This window comes from Quercus suber, unplaced genomic scaffold (genome assembly GCF_002906115.3).
Source record: "Quercus suber isolate HL8 unplaced genomic scaffold, Cork oak 2.0 scaffold_141, whole genome shotgun sequence".
NCBI classification, from domain to species: domain Eukaryota; kingdom Viridiplantae; phylum Streptophyta; class Magnoliopsida; order Fagales; family Fagaceae; genus Quercus; species Quercus suber.
Genome location: NW_027069602.1, coordinates 428,643 through 456,028, shown reverse-complemented (window position 1 = coordinate 456,028; position 27,386 = coordinate 428,643). Strand labels below are relative to the sequence as shown.

General features: G+C 33.9%; 2 protein-coding genes, 1 long non-coding RNA gene and 1 pseudogene across 3 annotated transcripts; 3 read left to right on the top strand and 1 right to left on the bottom strand.

The window, feature by feature from the left end:
- On the top strand, positions 1-1,400 carry LOC112027340 (expansin-A22). The gene is made up of 2 exons (XM_024060017.2): positions 1-281; positions 693-1,400. The coding sequence occupies exons 1-2, from the start codon at positions 125-127 to the stop codon at positions 1,310-1,312; spliced, it is 777 nt and encodes a 258-aa protein (XP_023915785.2). The 5' UTR covers positions 1-124; the 3' UTR covers positions 1,313-1,400.
- A 7,351-nt stretch (positions 1,401-8,751) lies between these two features.
- LOC112027338 (expansin-A22-like) lies at positions 8,752-11,472 on the top strand (annotated as a pseudogene).
- Positions 11,473-12,923: 1,451 nt separating this feature from the next.
- Positions 12,924-14,282, bottom strand: LOC112027356 (uncharacterized). Its single transcript, XR_010630206.1, has 2 exons — positions 13,855-14,282; positions 12,924-13,739 (listed from the first exon to the last, which is right to left on the bottom strand). It is a non-coding gene; the product is annotated as an uncharacterized LOC112027356 (long non-coding RNA).
- Positions 14,283-24,749: 10,467 nt separating this feature from the next.
- Positions 24,750-25,265, top strand: LOC136068907 (uncharacterized). Its single transcript, XM_065776738.1, has one exon. It carries the CDS (start codon positions 24,750-24,752, stop codon positions 25,263-25,265), a length of 516 nt encoding a protein of 171 aa, XP_065632810.1.
- Positions 25,266-27,386: the final 2,121 nt, after the last annotated feature.

The following is a 27,386-nucleotide window of genomic DNA, read 5'->3' as shown; positions in this document are numbered from 1 at the left end:
TATCATTTTACCTTATTTGTTTCCCTTTCCCACATATAATTACCATCTTCTTGACCTATCTTAAGGATGCAGTAGTCTCTCTTTCTCTATATTTTATCTCTCTCTCTCTCTCTCACATATAGTCATGGCTAGGTCTCAAAACTTGTTTTCATGCGTAATATTCATGACTCTTTTTGCGATAACCATGAGCAAGAGAATCACCATTGATGGGGAAATAGATAATAACTGGTATGATGCACATGCAACATTCTATGGTGACATGACTGGTAGTGAAACCATGCGTAAGTATAATTATATTTTCATAGCTAGTGTTGGAGAAATGATAGAATTAATTTAGCTGTAGCCCTAAGTTTTTAATTGATGATAGCGTACAATTTTATTATTTATTTTGTGTGTTGCATGTGACAAAGTCATAGCCTTTTAGTTTCTTTTACTACGGCATTCTAACTCTTCTTAATTGTTATTCACATTATAAATAAAGCCATGTTAATTTTTTTTTTTTTTTTTTTTGATAAGTTGCAGATTTTGCCATCAACATTTGATATTTATTTTTATAATTTAAAGTGTTTCATTTTAATCTCTATATTTTCAATATCGTTTCAAAAAGTTCAATATTTTCAATATTGCTAATGATGATTTATGAGAATTACCTGTCAAAATTATGATTTCTAACTTGAAAAGTTATGCGACAGAGGGAGCTTGTGGGTATGGTAATCTTTTTGATCAAGGATACGGCCTTAGTACAGCAGCCATAAGCTCTGCAATCTTCAACAACGGACTCACTTGCGGCGCTTGTTTTGAGCTCCAGTGTTTCAATGATCCACAATGGTGCATACAAAATGCTGGCACTATCAAAATCACTGCAACCAATTTCTGCCCTGCTAACTATAGTAAGACTCAAGACCTTTGGTGCAATCCCCCACAAAGACACTTTGACTTGACTATGCCCATGTTCACAAAAATTGCACAATATAAAGCAGGGGTTATCCCTATTAAGTATCGCCGAGTCCCATGCATTAAGCAAGGAGGAGTTAGGTTTGAGTTGAAGGGAAATCTAAATTGGTTGCTTGTATTGGTGTTCAATGTTGGAGGTGCTGGTGATGTTTCTAATATCAAAATTAAGGGCACTAATACCAATTGGATTCAAATGACTCGCAATTGGGGTCAAAATTGGCAGACCGAGACACAATTGGTTGGGCAAACCTTGTCATTCCAAGTGAACACTAGTGATGGGAAGATGTTACAATTCGATAATGTTGTACCTCGTAATTGGCAATATGGTCAAAATTTTCAGGGAAGGTTTAATTTTTAGAAAGTCACGAGCATTCTGTAGTTTACTATTACTAGATGATTTCTATCGCTAGTATATCTTTTTGTTTTTTCCTAGAAAATAAGCTTGTACCGGGTAATTGGCAATGTCGTCTACCAAATAGAATGCAATTTGGAATATATTATCAAAAAGAGACTTTCTCTTTATGCTTTCCATAATATTTCTCATTTTGACATAATTTACCCCTATATTTTGGAGTGTCAAACCAACTAATTTTTATTGGGTGAAAGCACGCACCGTGTGAGTCCAGCCCACATGCTAGGGTCAAAGCTCATAAATGAGCTTGCTTCCTCAAGCTATTCCTTGCAGTGACTTAGGTGTGTGGGACACGCTGAAACTGAAAAAGGAGAAAAGAAAGAAAACTGGGGGGAATGGACAAATTAGCAGTGTGAGGGGCAACTATGTAGTAAGTTAGGTAATGTTTCAAAGTTTTAAGAAAAATAGCATCTCGAGTTTTAGAAATTCGAGTCCCAAAGACTCGCTTTGCGAGTGTTTTGCTGGATGACTTGGTCTGAAAATGCCACATAGATCTCGAGTTTTAGAAACTCGAGTTCCATACAAAAAAAAATTTAGTGTGATAGCCCCTATAGTGGCGCTTTTAAGTCCTATAGTGATGTTTTAAAGCCCTATAGTGGTGTTTTTCTGTAAAAAAATTTTATGTGTGATCACCTCAAGGAGCCCTATAGTGGCATTTTTAATTCATAGTGACGTTTTAAAGCCCTATGGCGACGTTTTTCTGCAAAAAATTTTTTGTAAGGCAAATTTTTTTTTATAAAGATAATCACCACATACTAGGTTTAGGGAGCCCTATAGTGGCATTTGTAAGCCCTATAGTGACGTTTTAAAGCCCTATAGCGGCCTTTTCCTGCAATTTATGGAACTTAAGTCTTTAAAACTCGATTTTCACGTGTGTTTTTTCCACATCAGAGCCATCCGCTTACAAATCGAGACTTAAAAACTCGAGTTTTATATTAGAACTCGAGTTTTAGACACTCGAGATGTTAGTTTTCAGCATTGTTTTGAAACGTGACAACTAACTAAATTTTTTGATATTTATTGTTATTTCGAAAGGGTGTTCAAGAAAACTGAGGTCATTCGGCCTAGTGAGAAGAGCTGAAGCAAGAGAGCCATATTTGGCGATTTTGTGTGTGAGTTTCAGAGAGAACAAGACACAGAGAAAGAGAGTGCTTCAGCTTGAGTGGTGCAGTCCGATGAAGAGATAGAGAGTGAGAGTATGAGGGGAAAAAAAAAAAAAAAAAGACATTATTCTTTACTCAAGTTACCAAAAAAGAAGATAAATTGGTAGAGTTTTCATGGAGTTTTGAGTACTACAACCATGAAGAGTTGGAATATTCAAATGAAGATTTTGCTATTGGGTTTGTGGAGAGATTGTATTTACTACTAAAGATTTGTTTGTTGAATATCCAATTTATTGTGGACTTAGTTTAGCATAAAATAAACTTGATAGTTGTAATCTCTATTTCATAGTGGATATTTTTCGGAGCTACCCGTAATTTTTTCCTCTACATGGGAGGGTTTTCTTCTTGTGTAGTTGTGTTTATGTAGTGCTTGCTGGGATTTTTTTGTTTCCATATATTGCTATTGCTTGGTATTCATTAATTTTAATTCACACATACACATTGAGGGAATTAGGATTTTTCTCCAATAATTTTATCACTAGGAGTCTAATAACTCAATTAGTGGTTAAATATCTATGATTCAAATCTTTCCTCTCTATTGTAATATTGAATTAATAAAAAAAAAATGATCAAGTTTTGTCTATAGAGCAAGATTCGCATCTCATTCACTAATTTTTTAAACCAATCATTCAGAGAAAGCTTGATATAATGAATGTCTGATATAGCTTGCAGATTGAAGGCCATCTCTTCTTAATAGGCCATTTTCAGCACCCAAATAAGAAGCAATTCAAATTAATAAGCAATCGTACAAATACGAATATTCTTTGAAGAACTAGCATGATACATACATATAATTTTCTGATTACTCTTTAAATGGCTGATCTTACGAGTTTGTACATTAAAACCACATCGCTCTGCTCACGATCCATTTGGTGTATTCTATGTCTAAATAAACACTTTGCAATCATATTCGTATATTCTAACTAATTATTATAATAAGGTAATTATTGTTTTGGTTTTTATTGTCTTTTTCATTCATATTTCTTTATTTTATCATGACACCAGTTCTCCCTCTACCTCAGTTACCTGTAGGTTTTAAAATATGTTCTACCTAATTCAAACCTTCTGTGAAAAATATGTTCATATTGAAAATAAACTAATAGTAACAAATAGATCAAAAAACTCAACATATTAAGAATAATATGTGTTACTGTGTATTACATAAATAATGAATATGTAAAACTTAAAAGTTGTTCTGTAATTTATTTTTTCTTCTATTTTAAGAGATCAACTTTTATGAAATCATGCATAATATTTTCCATCCGTTATTCCTTCTTCCTCTTTTCTACCCTAAATTGTCTTGATTAATTTAATTATGTTTGGTCTAGTCTATAGTCTTGTAGATTAATTAGTTGACATCTACATATATTTCTAATAAAGACATTCAATGTTCAAATCTTCCACTCTAACTATTGAATAATAAAAAAAATGTTCTTAGTCTATTCTAGAATATATATATATATATATATATTTTTAAAGACCTATTAGAAGTTTCATCATGTCAAGAGGCCAAATTTCTGTACGGAAAAGAACTTTTTTTAGAATAAAAAAGAGAGCTATTAGAAATGCATTGAATTATGTCACACTATGCATTGTCTAATAGGTCTCTTTTTTATAGGTTCTAATAGATCTGTTAAGTTGTGATTTACAACTATATTTTTATGTTGACTTTAATTCCATATCAAAATTGATTGTATTTTTGTTCAATCATTTCCTTGTATTTATTGTGGGATTTAATGTAAGGGTTGTGTATGAAAGTTTGGTGAAGATCTGTGAGGAAGGAGATTTCGTGACTGGCTCACGACTGACAACCCATGAAAAGTCTTGTGAAAAGCACATGCTGAAATTTGAAGAGTCTTGTGCCAAGCTAGATTTTGCAAGTCACTTCACAACTCAAGCCAAGTCGCAAGTGACTGGCGAAACTCACTGCCTGGAGCCTTTTAAAGTGTGTTTATCTCATTCCTTTAACAACACTATATAAACCCACATTTTAACGAAATTGTAAGGAGTTTTTCCAAAGAACTTTTGAGATAGAAAACCCTAACTATATACTTGAGAGATAGAGATTGTATGCCCACAATTATCTACACCATTTCTCTAAAGTTTTCCTCTACTCCTACCTCTCCATCTACACATTCTTGAGAGATTCTTAGTCCAAACACTTACCTCACCCAATCTGAATTTTAAGAGAAGTTTTAGTGCATATGAGAAGTATTGGATGAAGCCATTGATTAGCGGATGCAATTTGGAGCTAATTGCAAGATCTGGATAACTGGTGAAGACATGGCTCTGTGAAGCCCGTTGGTAGCTGAAACTTGGAGGGTTCAAGTATATTGGATAGATTAGGCTTGAAGGGTCTTTTTGATATTCGTGTACTCCAACTTTATTCATTAGTGGATCAATTTCGGCTTAGAATGCCACAAATAAGTTTTTCGCTGAGTACTTCGATTTTCTTTTCGATAACACGTCTTGGTGTTATCTTATATTTGCATCTCTCTTCCCTACTCTTAAGCTTTAAATTTATTGTTTATTGTTCATGCTTATGCCTTAGAGTAGTGTTCCGGTTGTATTACTATTCATTTACTCTTGTTCCACACTTAATTAAGTTAGAGTAAAAGTAATTATGCTGTAATTTAAAATTGGGAATCTAAACTAGTTATAGTGTTTTACACTATTTGAGCTTTCATGTTAATTACAAAGAAGTGAGTGACCAGCATTAGTAAGAAGTCTTTTTAACGTTTGTATGGTTAAATAAGAAGTCTTTTAATTATAGTAGTACAATAATAAAGTTATGCAAATTTAGCTAGCAAAAAAAAAAAAAAAAATTTGTTATGCGCCTATGCCACTCAGCAAAACTTGAGACATTTTAAGATTTACAAAATTGAACTCTCTCTCTCTCTCTCTCTCTCTCTCTCTCCATATGTGTATATATATATGTGTGTGTGTGTGGTGAAGTTATTATTATTATTTAGATAAGATAGAATTTCATTTTATAGCATCCACTCTATGACAAGAACTCTTTATCATTATGTTGAGATGTCAATCATTTTTGTGCGTAAGTAAGGTTTGAAAAAAAATTTTACAAGTTGTGCTTAATAGAATCCTCATGAAGTTATTCTTTTAGTTCGGAAGTCTTTTAGTTGTATATTTGTTTTTTATTTAGTCATCTTTTAGTCATAGATTTTCATATTAGTTTTAGTTTTTTAACTGTTTTCTATAAAAAATAAAAAAATAAAAGTTATAGTTTTTTAACTACATTTTACAATTTTTTGCTATGCCACTGAGCATAACCTAAGGAATTTTAAGGTTTCAAAATAGAATTTTTCTCTAATATTTGATTTATATATAGGAGTTTTTTTTTTTTGGTGAAGAAGTTGCCTATACTTTAGTCTAATCTTATCAATACAGACAAGATTCTTCTTTTTAAAAAAAATTAAAGACAAGCTTCTCCTATACATATCCAAATTTGTGTACTGTAATGGAAACTATCCTTTTCTTATCCTTCTGACTTTAATTCCTTACCATTTTTGGCTCTTAACTAGCCTAATTTCATGGGCTTTAATAATTTTCCTTATCTAGTTATCCTTATTATTAATTCCGCGATTATTGTAGTTGTAATGGGATAATTATTGAGTACTTCCGGAATACTATAAATGCATACTCTTGAAATACCATAAATGCGTGCTCTCCCTCTCACATAATTGTGAGTCCCATTAATTAAATTTATGATAGAACACACAGTTATGTGAGATGGGGGAATACACATTTATAGTACTTTTGGAGTATTTAATAATTTTTTGTTGTAATGTATTGCTGTAAGAATCAATATTCAATACCTTATATGGAGAAATTCTATGTTAACAATAATTTCATAATAAATTTCAGGTGGCAAGTTATGTTAATAACAATTTAACAATAAATTTTAGGTGGAAAGTTATTACTAGTGGACAAAAAAATAATTTTAGTACTGTGTCCAATTTAGAACTAATAACAACTTGCCACCTAAGATTTGTGAATAAGCAATGCTACATTTACTACAAATTTTACTACATTAAGCTTACAAACTAATATGTCACAAATCACAAAAATTTAATTCAAATATTCGCTTGGTATATTCCTCTCTCTCTCTCTCTCTCTCTCTCTCTCTCTCTCTATATATATATATATATATATTATTAATAATAAACCCAAAAAAAAAAAAAAAAAAAAGCGCATCATCTCACTTTTAAACATTATTTTACTTAATCCAAAATAAAAAAATAAAAACAAGTCTCATTGCACGTGCAAAGGCACGTGTGACGAGTTTAGTGTGTGTGTGTGTGTGTGCGCGCACGCGCGTATATATATATATATATATATTTTTTACTAGTTAATAGTAATCCTCAATCCCATTCTTTGTGGTTCACTTTATGGAATACAAAAGTGGTGCAAAGAATTTGTATTCTACTTTATGCTTCAACAAATCTCAACTTATCATATGTCAAAAAAAAAAAAAATTCCATTTTAAACTTTGGTAATTTTATAAGGAAAGTAAAAATAATCAAGTTATGATTGGTGAAAAGTAAAATAATGAACATTCTTAGATACTCCCGACGCATGGAAAACTTGTGTTCTCTCCTCTCACATTCATGGTATACCCCATCATAAATTTAATGAGTATGCCCCACCATAAATGTGTGAGGAACGAGTATCCTTCTCCGTACTCCGGAAGTATCTCAGAATTACTTATAAAATAAAATAGAAATCTCAACTTATCATGTGTCAAAAAAAAAAATTCCATTTTAAACTTAGGTCATTTTATAAGGAAAGTAAAAATAATATATGACAACTTGTGATTGGTAAAATGTAAAGTAAAATACAAAAAGTGAGACAAATGATTTGTATTTGACGCCTATAAATACCATCTTCTTGATCTTGCTAATTAAGGATGCAGTATCTCTCTTTCACTCTATTTATCTTAGGGGTGTCAATTCGGGTTAACGTGTCGGGTTCGTATCGTGTCGAGATAAGAATATTCGACTAAATGGCTCAACCCTAACCTAACCCATTTAATAATCGTGTCATGATCCTTCAACTCTAACTCGACCTGTTAAAAATGCGAGTTAACCTGACCCAACCCATTTGACATGCTTAATAAATGAGTCGTGTTGGGTTGACACGAATGTAGCACAACCCATTTCAACCTACATAATATTAAATATAATATCCATCTAGAAATAATTTTTTTTACATTCTAAAAGCAGTTCATACACTTCAAGTCTTCAACTCACATTCAAAATAATATAGTTCAACAAAAATATAATATTCATCTAAAAATAAGTTCTTTACACTCCAAAAGAAGTGCATACACTTCAACCTAAATTCAAAATAACATAGTTTAACAAAAATAAAATAACATAGTTCAACAAAAATATAATATCCTTAGAACTCGCCAAATGCTAAGTGTCAATATTAAAAGAATTTGAGCAAACAGTAGATTAAAGTTTATAGAACAAAAACATTATGTAAAAAAAAAATTACTGTAGAATTTTGAAACACCAAGAAAATGGTTTTCTTTAATTCTAAAACTCACCAAACACATGAGAGAGAGAGAGAGAGAGAGAGAGAGAGAGAGAGAGCAATAACCAATTTGAGAATTTGAGTTCGAGAATTGGGCATGAGACTATAAGATAGTAGAGTGAGTATTACGGCTGAAATAAAAAAATAAAAATATAAAAGATATTTAGAAGATGGTTTAGAGATTTAGGGTTTGAAGGGTTTAGAGATCTAAGATTTGTAAAATTTCAATTTTCAATTATATCCCTTGTAAGTTTTTGTAATTACTCACTGTTCTTTTTAAATTTAAAATATATGTTGGATATAAAAGGTATTTGACAAACCTAAAATAAAATGAATATTTATTTGTTATACAAGTTAAAAGGATTGTGTTAAGTGGTCATTTCGGGTTAACATAAATAAATTGGTGTGTCAAACATGTCTATTGCGGATTACGCGGGTTGACCCGTCTATGACATGTTTCTTATCGTGTCACTTTCGAGTCGACCCGTTTATGACTCAAACTCATTAAGGCTCAACCCTAACCCTCAAAAACCCGTGTCAGGTTCATGTCATGTTCGCAGATTGGGTCGAACATTGACGCTCCTACTTTATCTAACATAGCCATGGCTAGGTCTAAAAATTTGTTTGCATGCATAATATTCACGACTCTTTTTTGTGATAGCCATGAGCGAAAGAATCACCGCTGATGGGAATATGGATAGTAATTGGTATGATGCACATGCAACGTTCTATGGTGACATGACTGGAATCAAAAACATGCGTAAGTATAATTATATTGTCATAGCTATGGATGGAGGAACGATAGAATTTTGCTTAACCCTAATAAGTGAAAACAAAAAAAAGTCATAGATTTTTAGTTTCTTTTACTACCACATAATAATAACTCTTCTTAATTATTATTCACCCAATCAAAGGACGGTGCTAGAAGTTCAATCTAGGGGAGCAATGTAAAAACAATTTATTTTTATAAAAATTTAAATTAACATCCATTTAGCATTAACAAAATGTGAACAACAAAAAGGACACAAAATAACTATTTTTAAATACTTTGCAACACAATTATTTGTTATAAAAGAGAAGTCATTCTTTTAAATGTCAAAAACCATTACAAAATGTAATAACAGTTTGTCTAAAAATCATCTTCAATTTTATTATGAATCCTATTTTTAACTACAAAAGCTAATTATGGTTGCTAGATAAAATAAAACAAGATAATAATTAAAAAAAAATCAACACATAATCACACTGTCACAAACAAGATACTAATTAAACAGTGTCATAGTGTTGTTGTGGCTCCACCTTTGTAACTTATTATTAACTAGTTATAATAACCAAGTCAGTTTTTTCTTGAGCTACTAATCTAGTCAATTTAAGTGTCTAACATTAACTCGTATAAGTGAGTCTCACTTTCTAAAGAGAGAATAATGAGATATGCTGCGTGTTTTGCTGTTGTGGCTCCACCTTTGTAGCGTGTCCTTGAAGATGTTAATTCGATGAGGGCATCTGTCCCTACAACTCATTTATACTACTGAGGAAAATTTCATGAGTTCGGGGGACTAGAGCCCCCATTGATCAATACTTAGCTCTGTCCCTGCACGTAATAAATAATTTTCATAGGTGAAAGTCATGTTAATCTTTTCTTTGATAAATTGCATATTTTGTCATCAACATTTGATATTTATTTTAAAATTATTTTTATACTTTAAAGCATTTTATTTTAGGCTATATATTTTCAAAACTGTTTCAAGGTCTTTAGTCTTTACGAGCATCGATCTAATAGATTAAAAAAAAAAAATTTGTTGATGGGTTATGAATATTACTTGTCAAAATTATGGTTTCTAACTTGAAAAGTTATGTGATAGAGGGAGCTTGTGGGTATGGTAATATTTTCGATCAAGGGTACGGCCTCGCGACAGCAGCCCTAGGCTACTCTTCAATGACGGACTCACTTGTGGCGCTTGTTTTGAGATCCAGTGTATCAATGATCCACAATGGTGCATACAAAATGCTGGTACTATCAAAATCACTGCAACCAATTTTTGCCCGTCTAACTATAGTAAGCCTAATGATGATTGGTGCGATCCCCCACAAAAACACTTCCCCCACAAAATCATTTTAACTTGTCCATGCCCATGTTCACAATACTGCTTGCACCATATGAAGCTGGAATTATCCCCGTTAAATATCATCGAGTCTCATGTATTAAGCAAGGAAGGGTTAGGTTTCAAATAAGAAGAAATCAATATTATTTGTTTGTATTATTGTACAATGTTGGAGATGCTAGTGATATTTCTAATGTCAAAATTAAGGGCACTTAGAGCATTCTCATTGGGTGTGCCAAACATCAAAAAACCCCTCCCATGAGATGTTCTAAATGCTATAATATTTTACACACATGAACAGTACCGTTCCAAAGATGGAACGATACGGACGAAAATGCTAAAAAAAAAAATTATTCATTTTCTCTCTCTTCTTTTATGACTTGCTTTCTTCTCTCTCTTTCTTTCTTCTTTTTTTCTTTCTCCGCCTCTCCCTTCATCTTCTATCACTCTCTTTTCCTTTTTTCTTCTTCTTTCTTCTCCAAAATATTCACCTTTCCCTTTTTCTTTTCTTTTTTCTTTTTCCTTCTCTCTCTCTCTCTCTCTCTCTCTCTCTCTCTCTCTCTCTCTCTCTCTCTCTCTCTCTCTCTCTCTCTCTCTCTCTCTCTCTTCTTTGCCTAAATTGTTGCCATTGAGATTGGTTGTCATCGTGGAGTTCGACCTCACCGATGAGGTCGACTAGTGGAGATCGCATGTAAGTTTGGGCTTTTTTTTTCCCCCCAGTTGTGGATTCCATGTGATTGTGGGTGGTGGTGGAGTTGGGTTGATTCCATGTGATTTGGGTTGTATAAATGGAGTTGATTCATATCTTCATTTTTTTTTTTTTTTTTTTTGGAGAGTTTTGTGTTGATTTTGGGGAATTTTTTTTTTAGAAGTAGTATTGGGTGGCGGTGGCGGGCTATGCTTGTGAATGGTGGTGGGTTTGTTACAGTTATGTGCTTGTGTTTGTGTATGGTGGTGGGTTTTATTTTGTATTTTTTTTATATTGATGGTTTTTTAAATATTATTTTAATGTGTGGAATTGAAAAATAGAATATGTGATGTATGGTGAATTGTAAAATTGTGTGTTAAAATAATAAAGTAGACTTTTTGATGTGTCAAAATGGAATATTTATAGAACACTTGATGGGAATGCTCTTATACTGATTGGATTCAAATGTCGCACAATTCGGGCCAAAATTGGCAATTTGAACCACAGTTTACAGGGCAATTCTTGTCATTCCAAGTAACTACTAGTGATGGGAAAATGCTGCAATTTGATAATGTTGTACCTCGTAACTGGTGATTTCATCAAAATTTTCAGACCGAGTTTAATTTTTAGAAATTTACTACCATTAGTATTTATTAATAAATGGAAATATTGTCTAGATTTACGGACATGCCATTTGTAATATATTATCAATAAATTGAGTTAATTTAAGATATATCTCTTTGACTTTTGGTATTGTGGTCGTAGATCTAGAGTAGTGACCCATGTCAAATTCATTGGGGAGTTGTTAGTTTATTGGGGTTTATCTGCCCTTGGAAAACCTACATTGGAGCATACCAAGTTTTGTCTTTGTTGGCTGATATGTTTGTAAATGGCTTTGTTTGGATGGAGGGGTGGAAAATTGTGGAAGGATGGAAAATATTTAGTTTTCCCTCTTATGTGTTTGGTTGGAGGGGTGGAAAATTGTGGAAGGATGGAAAATATTTAGTTTTCCCTCTTATGTGTTTGGTTGGAGGGGTGGAAAAGTGGGCGGGTAGAAAACGCTTTTGTTTGGTTGGAGAGAAAAAGGGAATGATGGAAAATGTAATTTATATAAATTAACTATTATACCCTTGGTACATAATATATAAAAAATATATGTATTTGTACTCATTAAATAATATAAAATTTACCACATCATATATATAAATTTATATTATTATTTTTATTATTATAATGTAAAAATTACAATAATGTACATATAAATTTAATTAGTTAAAGGATTTTGTAACCAGTAAAAAGGTGGTTAGCAACTTTACACTACATCCAGCCCACAAAAACGTGGTCAGCGAAGAGGAATTCGGCAAACTTTTGTGAGCAAAAGATTTTGATGAATTATTGGTTATAAGCCTGAATTTTCACCATTATTAAATTTTCATGTATACATATCTAGTAATGTTGGCGAGGAGCATAAGATTTTCTTACTGTGTAGCCATAGTAAAAGACTCGCTATAGGATTTGGCATCATCAACACTCCTAAAGGAACAACAATTCGATTAACAAAGAATATTCATGTCTGTGTGGACTGCCACATAGCAATTAAGTTTATATCAAAGACAGTTGGCAGAGAGATCATTGTGAGATTGGTAGCCACCACTAACCAACCAATAAAAAAGGAATTCCTTATGGCACTGCCAGCCTGCTACCAAGTAAGCATAGGAAAATTATAAATACAACTAAACAGCATTGTTGTAAAGCCTTCATCAACCAAATTGTTGTCATCTACTTCCAACAATGCAGGAAATGAAAATGACATTGTTCCTTTTAAGAACTGCATCACATGATTTGTTTGGAGAACAATCTATTCATTACTTGAAAGAATTCCCACAGTAACAATGAATGACTTACCATCTCAATCCAACACACCTAGGCTAGACAAAATGCAGATCTGAACCAAGAAGAAGTACAAAACTTTAGAGCAAAATGATATTAATTTCATTCATCCATAACACTGTATAAGTTAAAATATTACATTATCTTCTAGTGTCTTAACTGAAATACAAATTCATCAAATATTGCTAATTCCACAAAAGTTAGCAAATCAAAATACAGCTACTACCAAAAGTCAGTTGTCACTACATACATTCCACAAAAGTCAACTACTACCAAAAGTTAGCAAATCAAATTTACGCCCCTTTGAACCCACAAAAGTTAGCTACTACCAAAAGTCAGTAAGGTTCCTTAGCATACATCATCTTCAATAATATTTGTCGACGTAACTCATTAGTTGGAACACCAAAAAATGCTCTCATTTTGGATGGATCCTTAATTAGGAAGAGCATAGCATCAAGTTGGTGTTACGTTGGTATTCCTATTTTCACCAGTTCAAAAAAAACTTCATCCTCCGAGTAACAATGTGGACAACCTCTCTTCGTGATAGCAAGTCCCTCCTTAGCAATCTCATGTCCTTGCATCATAATAGCAAATCTCTCCTTAGCAATTTCATTTCCTTGCCTTATACTTGCTGCCACATTATTAATTCTGGATTGAAAATTTTCCATATGCTTTTCAAGCATTTCAACCATTTAAGGTGTTTTATTCGCCTTCTTGGATGATGTCTCACATGAGTAGGAAGGAGAGACCATTGGAGAATATGATTCTACATTTGGCACGCTAAACTCATCAAAGCAATCAATATTTTCCTCCAAATTTACGCTATCCTCTCTATTCTTTTCCCATCGACGGACTTTCTCCTTTGCACTTATAAAACCTTCACCATTTGCTCTATTCTTGGAAAACAAATCAAACAACTTCTCATAATGATGAATTGGAGTTCTTTTCCATTTTTTAGCATTTGGGTTTGCCTATAAGAATACAATACACACTTATTAGTACTATTATTATTACAACAAAGTACCAACAAAATGTATCAACTTGATCTAAAAAACATTTCACAATATCAAAATAAATATAACTAACCTCTATTAAAGGTTCCCACACTTCATCTTCAACCTCAAAAAGTGCAATAATAGGATTCCATGCAAATCCACTCATGTTCTTGAAAAGGTCATGACATGAATGGAAAGTACCTTTTAATGTTTTGATGCGATTCTTGATGTTACCTTTCTCAACTACATAACTGAACGATTCTGAACACTTTTTACACATATTTGAGTAAGCTTGAGAACTCCATGTTCCATTGGGCCTATTTCCATTATTTTGTTCCTCCAACATAACGTTATGTAAGAAGCCATCCATGTCATTAGTCCATCTCATGTTAGTCGCTTTAGACTCATTATCAGTTGTCTTCTTCAATTTCTTAGACATTTTTAAGACTGCATGTTAAACATATTAGTATTTACAAGATTACATACAACTACTACAAAGAAATTAATAAGATTTACATACAAATACTACAAACAAACCAACAAAACAACAAACGACATAGCATAATGTTGCTATAAATAAACTAGTAATTCTTCTAAAATATTAATAAGGTAGATATAATAGTTGTACAAAAGTAACTACTAGTAAATGTTTAGCAACAGTCATTCCATTCGAAACTATTCCATAAAGAAAGATACACATAAGCAAATCAATTCTCATAGTCATTCCACATTCTAGTTGCTATACTAGTTCGTAATATTGCTCCTTTTCTAGCATCTGCATCACTATCATTTGTATTGTTTCTAGCTTCATTATGTATGTCATCATTTGAAATCTCTTGATCAACTTCTGCAATCAACCTTTCATCCGGATCAATTCCCATAAGATAGTTGTGCAATATACAACAAGCCAAGATAATCTCAGTAACTGTATCAACTGGAAAAAAAGGTTATATCATTCCAGATATAATAGTAAATCATTTCTTTAACACACCAAATGTCCTTTCAATGACATTGTGCAAAGAAGAATGCCGATGATTAAATAGTTCCTCAGCATTTTCTGGGCCACGTGCTGAATACTCTTTTAAATGGTAACGTACACCCCTATATAGCGCCATAAGTCTACTTCTCAGCATAAAACCCACATCTACTAGATAATATTTTCCTATTAAGAAAAGAATTTATATAAGTAATTCACTATATATATAAGTAATTCTCTATATTTTTTATAAGTATACTTTGTATTTATAACTTAACATTACCTCTAGGGATTATAAGTTTGTCTTCCTTACTTAAAGTGTTTTTAATTATCCTCGAGTCAGAGGCAATCCCTTCCCATCCAAGTAAAACGTATGTAAACCTCATGTCAAAATCACATGCTACCAATACATTTTGAGTTGTATACTCTTTCCTCCCTCGATATCTAGGCGTATCTTTTGCTGACACTTTTACACGAATATGTGTCCCATCAATAGCCTCTACACAATCCTGAAATTAAAGCAATCTATTAAATCAATAAATTTTTATTCATATTAAAACAATCCATATAGTTGCTTAAAAATATGTTTACCTTAAAGTATGGGTAAAATCTATGATTATTTCGTATCTGTTAGGGAACCTCTGCCCCATTATGTTGTAGAAGGAACTGATTTTCTAAGTAGATGACTGCTCTCAACACATTGTGAAAATGACGGCTTATGATCTCATTAGAATGGCGGAAGAAAAAGGAAAATGTACGAATTCTCTCATTATGTGCTAAAATGTAAAGAAACTTGGCTACTTGTTCTTCAACAGAAGCATTCTTAGTGTCTTTAAGACGACCAGTTCCTCGAAGAATTTTACACAACTTAGCAAAGGCATAAAGTCCCATTCAAATTATGTCTCTACATTTCCTACTACATCTAAGTTCATTTAATAGTTCTTGCCGAATATTTTCTCTTTCCGCACTACTTTCGATAAGTACTCTATCCACATAACGTGGACTACAATATATGCCCATCATCCATATTCCATGCACCACAAGAAGTTGCAAAATTGCTACATCTCGTCTTCTCTACCAATCAGTCAAAAGTTGCAAACCAAATTTGTTCAATTCATGAATATTTCTTAGTTGATCTTGACAATTTTCCTCCCAACTTTTACTCAAATCTTCCGGTGGACTATTATCCCAATTAGTTGAATTATCCATCTACCAAATATCCATCACAAGTAAAAAATAATCAACACATTGGTCATAATAATTACTAATTAAAGCAACTTACCCTTGTTGTTTTGTTTTTATCATCCCAAACATAACTACCAAAGAAACACTATAAAAAAAAACTAATACACATAACTAATCATGTAAGAAATTATGTCAAGCTCAAGTTCTTAATCTAAGACAAATTATTGGTAGGGAATGTTAATTGCTACTTTCTAAAATCTAATGATCAAATTGGATATTAGTGTAAACTTTAAGAAGTAGATATGGTTTTATCCCTTAAAAAGTGTATTATATTTTTATTCTTTTTTAGCATATACCATAATCACGACCAATTTCATAACCATATTATATAATTTCCATCCAAAGAAAAAATGTTTAAAGTTATTTTTTTCTTTTTTGGTAATAATTTTATTCTTGTATTGATTATATATATGCTTATTGTTATTGATTTAATTTTATAAAAAAATCTTGACATTGGTTCCTATTTTCACTATTGTCTATTTGTTAGATATGCCAATTCTTGCAGAGCATGGAACCTGTTTTCTTTCTTAACAATTTTATTATTATTATTATTATTATTATTATTTTGAAAAATCTCCTTTAACCTACTACATGGCGATTCAAGACTATCCACATATATAATTTAAACAAGTCAAATGATGTAGTTCCGGTGTTAATGATAATTGACCTCAAGATAGAGATGGTTCAAAATCATGGAAGATGGGATGCACAGAATTGAGCTACGTAGGTCAAGTCACTCTATAAGACAAAATCATGGAAGAAGAAGGTGATTGGTAGTGACAACACAAAGGCTTAGCTTGCTTGAGAAAATAACTTAAAAGCTTACAGCCTATAACAAACAACTTTTAGACTTTCAGTTACACTAGGGTTGTGTTTATAGTAAAATATTTAAGTTTCAGTAAATGATTTTATATTTGAAACAAATGGAACAAACAAAAAACTCTTTCATTTTGATTGCTACATGTTTAGCCATCTATGAGATACCAAAAGGTAACACAGTTGGTTAAGAACACTCTTATGCAAAGCCATCATTTGACACCATTTTCATCCAAGTTTGCTGTTATCATTACACACAATCATATATATAAATTAACATGGATTCTAACAATCACAACTAATACCAACAGGATTCATCAAACTTGGATGAAAATTAACATGGATTCAGCAAAACATAACCACTAATAAATGAAAACCTTATACCAACAGATTCTAACAATCACAACTAATACCAAACAATAAAATCCACCAACTATGAACACACACAGGCAGGCACACATGTAAACTAAAATGTTGTGCTCTTTAAAGTGTAAACTATAATGCCCTATAATTCATTAAATACTAATAATTGAAAGCATAATTGATAATAGAAGTTACTGATGGAGTAGTGGATTGAACTGACTGAAAATTTGAAGGCAAAGAACAAGCACGGATACAGAGCTTCGGCCACTGACCACCAACATCCGAAGCAAAGGCATAGAGAAGGAGAGAAGTAAAGGTGGCAGTGAGTGAGAGTGAGAGGCACCGAAGTCCAAAGTAGAAGAAAACAAACAAACAATACACAGATTCTTTACATGCATAGATTCAATAATCCCAAATGGGTTTGCAAAAAATAAGAAATAGGAGAAAAATTCTGGGAAGAACGGAATTAAAAAAAAAAAAATTCAAATAGCAAAAAAAATGGAGAAGATCATACCTATCTTAGCTAGAGAGGAAATCAAAAGACCCCTTGGCTGGAGAAAAAAACAAACAGAAATGAGTACATGGTAGATAAACAACTGAAAAAAAAAAAAAAAAAAAAAAATAATAAATCACGTTGAAAAAAAAAAAAAAAAAAAAAAGGGAGAACCTAGAACAGTGGACAGTGTGCTGAAGGTAAAGCTGAGAAGATGAGAAAAGTGATAAGGATTTTGTGGGGCAAAAGTCATCAGGGGTGTAGGTGAAGGGCATGAATGCGGGTTGGTGGGAGGGTATTACGGTAAAACCGCAATGAGGCGGTTTTCCCTCATTGATTTTCCTCCCGATTTGGAAGGAAAAGTTTTGTGGGCCTGGGAGAGAAAATTTTCTCTCGGTTATTCCACTCCTCCTATTTTCTTCCCACTCCCAAACAGGGGAAAACCCATTTTTCTACTCCATTTTCCTTCTTATATTTTCCATCCATCCTAAATCCACCCAACCAAACACAGTGTTAGAGTTTAAGCTATATGCTTTGTTAGATTCCCAAAAAAAAAAAGTCCAATTTTTTTGCAAGTTACGCATTTCATCAAAGTTTAATGCACAGTTGAAGACAAAATCAAGGAATTTATTGTTTTTGAGTAAAAATGGGATTTTAGCAAGGTTTAGATCCTATGGATTTTTTAGGGTAAGTGGTTAATATGTAGGCATATCATCAATTTGCTTATACATCTTTAAATTAATCATTTCTCAAAAAAAAAAAAAACTTTAAATTAGTCTTTCAAAACAATAAATATTCCTATTTATCCTAAACACCTCTCAACTTCTAGACTTGTCTCTTCTAAAAATGATTCAAATCTTCTAGAGTTCCTAAGGTACTCTACCAAGTGGATTGAAGGAATTGATCGAGTTGGATGGATCCATCATTTGTGGTTGAAAAGATTGAAAGTTTTAAGGATGCAAGAGATTTGTATAAAAATATAGAGGTTTTCTTCTTGAATGATTTTGCCAGGGAGTGTTTTTTTTTTTTTTTTGGATTCAGATGTTTTAGCTTTTGGTGAAGAATGGTGGGAGTAATTTTGCGGATTGATGATTATTTCAAGTTTGAGATCCATTCTATCGAAAAAAGAAAAAGAAAAAAGAAGCTTGAGATTTGTTTGTCTAACGTTAATGCTTACAGCTTACTAAGCTTAATCAATTTTTTGTGTTTTTTTTTTTTATTTTTTTTTTTTTTTATACAATATAGAAATTCTACTCTATCTTAATTTAACTATATAAGTTAATATTTAAGTTAGTGAATTGATGAGGTGGCAATATCTTAAACCATTAATTTTAAATAAGAGATGAGAATTTAAAGAAATTTACTTAGCAAAATACTCTAAAAACTCTAGAAGATTTTAATTCCTCTTGGCACATGCACATTTCCACAAGTAATCATCTTAGGCTCTCTCTCCACTGCTTGCTTCCAAAAAAGAAGCAAGGTCCAATAAGGGAAAAATAGCCTTTAAATCGTCTTCATAAGCCATTTGTAGCATTCAAAGTAGACAAAAATAAATAAATAGAAGAGGCATCAAAGGTAAGGATGGTAAAATGTCCTCACCCTACCCTGCACGGGTTTTCCTACCTTTTTGTGGCAGGGATAAGTTTTGCTTGTCCCCGTCCCATCTTACTCTACCTTACCACAAATGTGTGTTTATATATATGTGTGTATTTTATTTAATATTTATTTAAATTATTTTTTATACATATCCTATTTATAAGTTTTGTTGTTACTTATTCATTTACCATTTCTCTCTCTTTCTCAATAAGAAAACATTATTAGAAAAAATAATCAAATTACATAGTATATACACAACACAAATAATATACGCAGCCACCTACAAGAACATCACCTAAATGAACAAGCATTTATAAACTCAATCAAATCGTAAAACAAGAATGACAACTCCAAATAGCCATCCACTCATACAAGGTGCAAAGTAAAATAAACTTTAGATCTAATATAGAATGTTCAATCCCCTCGAATAAGTGACTGTTACATTCTTCCCAAGTAGTCCACATGATGCACAAAGGAGTAGCATTCCAAACAATCGCATTCTTATGCCAATCTAAAGGTCCCTTCCAACAAACCAGCAAATCTACCACCCTCCTTGGCAATTGGCATAGTCCAATGTAGGCTAAAAAAACAAACCACCAAGGACCAAAGCTAGAAAGAAAACTCATAATGCAAAAGCAAATAATGCACAAAATCACTACTATCCTTGCAAAAAGAGCACCACTCAACAACATGAATCTATTTATTACAACGACCCATTGTAAAAATCTTTCCTCTAGTAGCTGTCCATGCAAAGAAGGCAACCTTGGGAAGAACCTTGATCCCTAGACACTCTTCCATGGAAAAGGATTTAGGCTGCCTTGAGAAAGAACATATAGACTTCACCTAAAAAAAACATTGTTCCTTGAAGGAATCCAACCAATTCAATCATCCTTGCCTCTGCCAATCTTGTAAGAATAAAGATGAAGAAAAATTGCAGAACCTCCAAATCTCAATTCTGAAAAGGCTTAAGGAATGTGACATGTCAAAGCAAACTACCATTATACCCTTGCATAAGTTCCCCCACTGTAGCCTCTTGGGGTCGATAAATGTGAAAATTTTATGGTGGAAAAAGCTTCATGAAGAGGCACTTTCCCATACCATGGATCCAGCCAAAATTGAATGCACTGACCATCACTAACTTCAAATTTAAAAAAGAAGAGACACTTAACCAACTTTTACAAAAAAGTAATATTTATTGCACACAAATTGTTTTATACAACTCGAAAAAATTAAAACCTTAAAATGTTTGTGCGGTTGTCCATTAGTGACCCAACTTGGAAATTGTGAAGTTATTTTGTTTCCCTTGACAAAAATCCATATGCCTCGTGGTTGTGGACTTACATTTCTCAACTAACCACTTAGCCCAACAGGCTTTACTAATCTAATTAAAGTTGCTTAAGGTGAGAGGTCTTGTTGCAAGTGTCATTCACTCTATTGCTAATTTGTTATTGTAAAGTTGTTATTTACAACTATATATTTTTGTTGGCTTATATTCCATGCCAAATTTGATTGTAATTTTATTCAATCGTTTGTACCTTGTTTTTATTGTGGGATTTCATTGTAAGGGTTGTGTGATAAAGAGAGTAGTGTGAAGATTCAAGCATTTGAAAACTGAAGAAGTTCTCGCGAATAGCTCGCAACTTAGCATCCCGCGAAGTATCTCATGTGCCTTGCACATACTGAATGCGAAGAGTCAGGCCAGATGGAAACAACTGTGTCTCGCAAGTATTTCGCGAGTAAAGCCTTCCCGCGAGACACCTGCGAGACATTCTGTTCTACCAGTCTGTCCAGTCTAATACACACTTTCTGTGCCTACACTATTTACTCTCACATTACCCACAAATGTTGAGGAGTGCTTCTGAGAGAAAACCCTAGTCAAACACCTTGAAAGTTAGAGATTGTTATACCCACAATCCTCTAAACATTTGTTTTGAGAATTTCCTTAACTCCTACTTCTCCATTTCTATACCATTGAGATGTTGATAACCCAAACACTTACCATATCCTTTCAGAGTGTTAAGTAAAGTTTTGGTGCTGTTGGGAAGCATTAGAAGAAGCCTAGGATGGCAGATGCAACATAGAGCTTGTTGCGGGATCCGAAGAGTTAGACAAGACACGGTTCCAAAAAGTCTTGTTAGAGTAGCAGCTTAGAGGGCTTAGGTACAAATGGTAGATTAGGCTTGGAGGGTCTCTTGCTCATTCATGTATCCCAACTGATTGTCTAGTAGATCGATTTCTACTTGGAGAGCGACAGAGAGGTTTTTCGCGTAGTTCTTCGGTTTCCTCTTTGATAACACATCTTGGTGTTATCTATATTTGCATTTCTCTTCCCTACTCTTGTTCATTTCATTTTTACTACTGTGTTGCTTTAAATATAGATTAGAGTAGTTCTCTTGCTTATACGCTTGTGTTTACACTATTCCGCACTTTGTATTAAGTTAGTGTAAAATCAACCAAGCCGTAACTTTGATTTGGGGGGTCTAAACAACTCTTGTGTTTTCGACACATTTACGAGCTTTCAATTATTTTGTTACACATCATACCCCACCTAAACCCACTTGCTAGCTCATGCATTAACTAAACCCACTTGAACATATCGCGTAATTCTTCAATTTCCTCTTCTATAATACGTCTTGGTGTTATCTGTGATTGCATTTCTCTTCCCTACTATTGTTCATTTCATTTTTACTGCTGTGTTGCTTTAAATATGGATTAAAGTAGTTCTCTTGCTTATACGCTTGTGTTTACACTATTCTGTACTTAGTATTAAGTTAGTGTAAAATCAACCAAGCCGTAACTTTGATTTGGGGGTTTAAACAACTCTTGTGTTTTCGACACATTTACGAGCTTTCAATTATTTTGTTACACATCATACCCCACCTAAACCCACTTGCTAGCTCATGCATTAACTAAACCCACTTGCACATAAGGTGAACTTGAGCTTGTTTATAGGCCTGGTAATAAACTTGATTTGGGCTTGACAAATAAGCTCAATTTTTAACCCTTAAATTTATGTCACACTTTATATATGTATTCTCATTATGTCTTACATGAGTTTTTCCTGTCTCAAAGAGTGGATTAGCTAGGACTGATTTAGCTCGTTCTATCATTTGAGATGATTTTGAATTTACTCTCTAAAGTTTCAAAATTTAGATTCGTATCCTTAACATTATTTATAATTTGGATTTAAGTCATTTCATCAATGCTATCTAATAAGGTGTTTGTTAAGTGCCAACTAAGTTCAAAATGATATCTTTTTTTTTTTTTTCCTTAAGAAAAAAAAAAGTAGGTTATTTTAATAAATCACTAGTTTTCAAATTTCACCCTTAGGGTTGAGATAATTTTTATTTTTCCACATAAAGTTTTAAAATTTGGATCCATAAAACTACATCATTTTGAGTTTAAATAGCACTTAATGGAGATCTTATTATGATGCATGGATGGAAGGACTTAAATTTAAATACTATATATATAATGTTAGAGATATGGATAACTTTAAGAGACAAATCAAAATTAACCCAAATTTTAAGGATATAAATTACAGTTTTGTATTTTTTTTATATACATATTCAATTTAAATTTTAAATCACTTATCTTTTCAATTCTCTTTGCCATCTCTTCATTTTCCTTGTTATTTTTATCTTATTAGTGTTGAAGTCATCCTATTAGTATTTGCAATTGCAAAAGACCTTCACTTTATCTCACTCCATTATCCAACCCAAGGGGTACCAATGATTGAATCTTGCACTGCCACGCCTAATTTCCATCCATGTTTATAAGACATTTCACGCACTTTTCATTTTCAATTAATTAATAAAATATTAATAAAAAGGGAAAAATACAAAAAATACAAAAAAAATTCTAGAAATTTTGAGTGTATCCAATTAACTCTTTGAGGTAGTATTATTTTTGTGGGGATAAAAACCCAAATTTATATATTGGGCCTTGGGCCCTATTTGAAGATGTGGGTGCATCCGAGGAGGAGTAAATGATTGGGAAAGGCCCCGAACTAGAGAACCACGCAAGTAAATGATAGAGGAATATAGTCCGAGGAGTGTGTCCTCCTCGGATATGAGGAATATCGGTCAAGCAAATACCTAGGCGGTTTAGGTGACCTTCCTGGCAGTTCCAATGATAAGGATGAATTTCAGGCACGTATAAAGATGATAAGAATAGAGAAATATCTAAAGAAAAAGCTACTACCACCGCATTAAATGTCACCGCATTAAATACACTGCAGCAATTTTTCTGACCGCATTTATATAGAGAAAACTCCTAAACAGTGCAGTCTCAGCTGCCATCATTCATGGAGAACCAAAGAAGGTACTTGATAGGACATATACTCAAGTGAAATGCTTAGATGAAGAACAAGTGGACGATCAAGATAGTCTGAAAGAAAACTATATAAATGTAAAAGATCTCTCATGAGAGGGGGATCGAAAAAAAAAAAGGAGAGGAAGAAATAAGGAAGATTTACTGTAGCTCTAAGAATTGTATTAGCTTTTAAAACAAAAGTTTATCTCCTCAGACATCAATTTATTCAAGTTAGTTTGTTTTTGCACTTGCTCATCTTTTAAATCTTTTTTAAACGTTGTTTAATTTACAATCAGTCCAGCACTTTCACCCATTCTCTACAAATTTATTGTATTGGGCTTGTTAGGCTCATATTCCATATCTTTTGGGCTTGGGCTACAAATCTATACCCTACAATTGGCACCGTCTATGGGAAGAGCTTGAGTAAGAGTGAAAACAAAGGTTGATGATGGCTGAATCAGGTCAACAACCAGCAGAATCTAAGGTATCCCAACACGTTGATCCTTTCCTCAACCTGGAGCAGAGAGGTGATCGTGAAGGTAGTGTACATACCACACATACTAATCGAAACCAACCACGAGATGGAAGTCATATGTCTCATGTAGAGAATAACAAGAACATGCAACTGGAGATTAATCATTTAAAAAGGGAGTTGCGCCATGCAAAGAGGAAGCAGACTTCTTCAAACTCTGATGATAATTCTGATGACGAACAAGACGTTACTTATAGACGGAGGTCTCGAACACCAGTTAGTGAATCATTTTCCTATGAAGAAAAACATTATCGTAAATGGCAACCTTGAAGCCCATCACGTGGAGGCGTAGGGAACGATGCTATAAGCAAAGCCTTGAACCAAATTTTCAGATTGCCTTTCACACGTAGGATTGAAGAGGTAAGACTCCCTTGTCACTTTCATCAGCCAATGTTCATTATCTATAATGGTAGAACAAACCCTGTGGAACACGTGAGCCATTTCAACCAAAGGATGGCTATCCATTCCAAGGATGAAGCTTTGATGTGCAAAGTTTTTCCCACCAGTCTGGGACCAGTTGCAATGAGATGATTTAACAGTCTAAAAGCAGATTCCATTAGTTTCTTTAAAGAACTCACTTAAGCATTTGGTTCCCGTTTTGTAACCTGCCAAAGTGTCACTCAGCCCTTAACTTCCTTGCTATCCTTGAACATGCAAGAAGGTAAGACCCTGAAAACGTACTCAAATAGGTACTGGGAGATGTTTAATGAGATGGAAGACGATTTTGATGAAGTGGCCCTTAATACATTTAAACTCAGCCTCTCCACTGACCATGGTTTAAGAAAATCTCTGACTGGAAAGCTTGTCACCAGTGTGTGTCAACTGATGGACATGATTGATAAGTATAAAAGAGTTGAAGAGGATCAACAGAAAGGAAAAGGGAAGGATAAGGCTATCCTTCAGGAGATGAGGGATTTCAGGTCAAATCGTTACAGTAACAATAAACCACGGAGAGATTTCATTAGACAATCAAGATCGACGAATCCTCAAGCAGTCAACGCAGTATTCCAAGAGCCAGTGCATCAAGTTTTGGAGAAGATTAAAAATGAACCATTCTTCAAACGACCGAACAAGATGGTGGGAAATCCTGAAAGACGTAATCATAACCTCTACTGCCAGTATCACCAAGATCATGGGCATACCACAGAAGATTATAGGAGTCTCTGAAATCACTTGGAATAGCTTGTCCATGAGGGTAAGTTAAAACAACTCCTGCATTATTCCAATGGTCAAAGGAGTTAAGCATGCTCAGAATCTCAGAGATGTTTCAAGACCCTCCTTGGGAACTATCAATGTCATCTTCGTTGCACCTGAGAGAACAAGATCCTACCCATCCAGGATAATGTCCGTAGCCCATCTACCTACATGAGACATTAATCAAGATCTGAATAGGGCTAAAACGGATATTCCACCAGTTCTAGGTTTCTCGGATGAAGATAAGATTGGAACCATCCAACCTCATGACGACGCTTTGGTAATCGCCCTCAGAATTGGGGAGTATGATGTGAAGAGAGTAATGGTGGACCAGGGCAGTGGAGCTGAGATAATGTATCATGATCTTTATAAGGGGCTGAACTTAAAACCTGAGGACTTAACACCCTATAGTTCCCCCTAGTGAGTTTCGAAGGAAGAGTTGTTATCCCAAAGGGCCAAATACGATTACCTGTGCAAACTAATCCAGAGGAATTAGAGGTAGATTTCATTGTTGTAGACGCGTATTTACCCTATACTGCAATTGTGGCTAGACCCTAGCTTCATACGCTAGGGGTTGTTTCCTCTACTCTGCATCAGAAGGTTAAGTATCCATCTGAAGGCCAAGTTAACGAAATTTTGGGAGATCAATCTATGGCAAGACAGTGCTTAGTGGCTGCCATTCAGCATAAGCCCAAAGCTGAGTCCTCGGCTTATGCTGGAAAGGATTTATAGCAGTTAAAACCTCTGGCATTGCCCATCGATGATTCAGCAGAGGGTGCAAAGTGTGAAGATTTGATAAAAGTTGCTATCGAAGACGATCCAGAGAAGTTCTTTCAAGTTGGATCTTAGTTACCTCTTCAGGAGAAGGAAGAGCTGATAGAATTCCTTAAAAGAACATTGATGTATTTGCCTGGAATGTATACAAAGCCTCGGGGGTGGATCCAAAATTCATATGTCACCATCTGAAGGCCAACTCATTGATCACCCCTAGGAAACAGCCCCCTCGGCGCCCATCCAAGGAGCACGCTGATGCAATGCGAGAGGAAGTAACAAAGCTCAAACAAGCTGGAGCTATTAAATAAGTTTTTTATCCTAAATGGCTAGCAAATACTATGGTGATGAATAAGAAGAATGGGAAATAGCGAGTGTGCGTAGATTTCACTGACTTAAATAAGGCTTGCCCTAAGGATCCATTCCCTATGCCTAAAATAGACCAACTAGTGGATGCCACTGTTGGCCATCCTCAGATAAGTTTCTTGGATGCTCTTCAAGGTTATCACCAAATACCTTTAGCCTTGGATGATAAAAAGAGATTGCTTTTGTTACCCCTATTGAGAACTACCACTACAAAGTGATGCCTTTTGGTTTGAAAAACGCGGGATCCACATACCAAAGAATGATGACGAGGATGTTTGAGCCACAGTTGGGTAAAAGTATTGAGATTTACACAGATGACATGGTGGTGAAGAGCAAGATTGTTTCTGAGCATGTGAAGGATTCTGAAAACATTTTTGAAGTTCTTAGAAGATACAAGTTGCTTCTAAACGCTTCCAAATGCTTGTTTGGTATGGGATCAGGCAAATTCTTAGGTTACATGGTAACTTACAGGGGAATTGAAGTCAACTCCGGTCAGATAAAGGCCATCAACAATTTACAACCTCCTCGAAATCCCAAAGAAGTCCAGAAATTGACTGGAATGGCTGCCTCTCTGAACTGATTTATCTCTCGATCAGTAGATAGGTGTAGACCTTTCTTCTTGCTGATCAATAAGTGGAAAGGATTTGAGTAGACTGAAGAATGTGCTTTAGCTTTCCAGCAGCTCAAAGATTATCTAGCTTGGCCACCGATCATGTCCAGCCCTGAGCCGGACGAAGTCTTGTTTGCCTACATTGCTATGACTCCTTATGTTGTAAGTTTGGTGTTGATAAGAGTGGATCGAGGTGTGCAAAAGCCAGTTTACTATGTGAGTAAGTCGTTGCATGAGGCCAAGATTCGTTATCTGCCACTGGAGAAAGTCATCCTGGCAGTAGTGTTTGGTACACGGAAGTTGCCTCATTATTTCCAAGCACATACGGTTGTTGTTCTTACCCAACT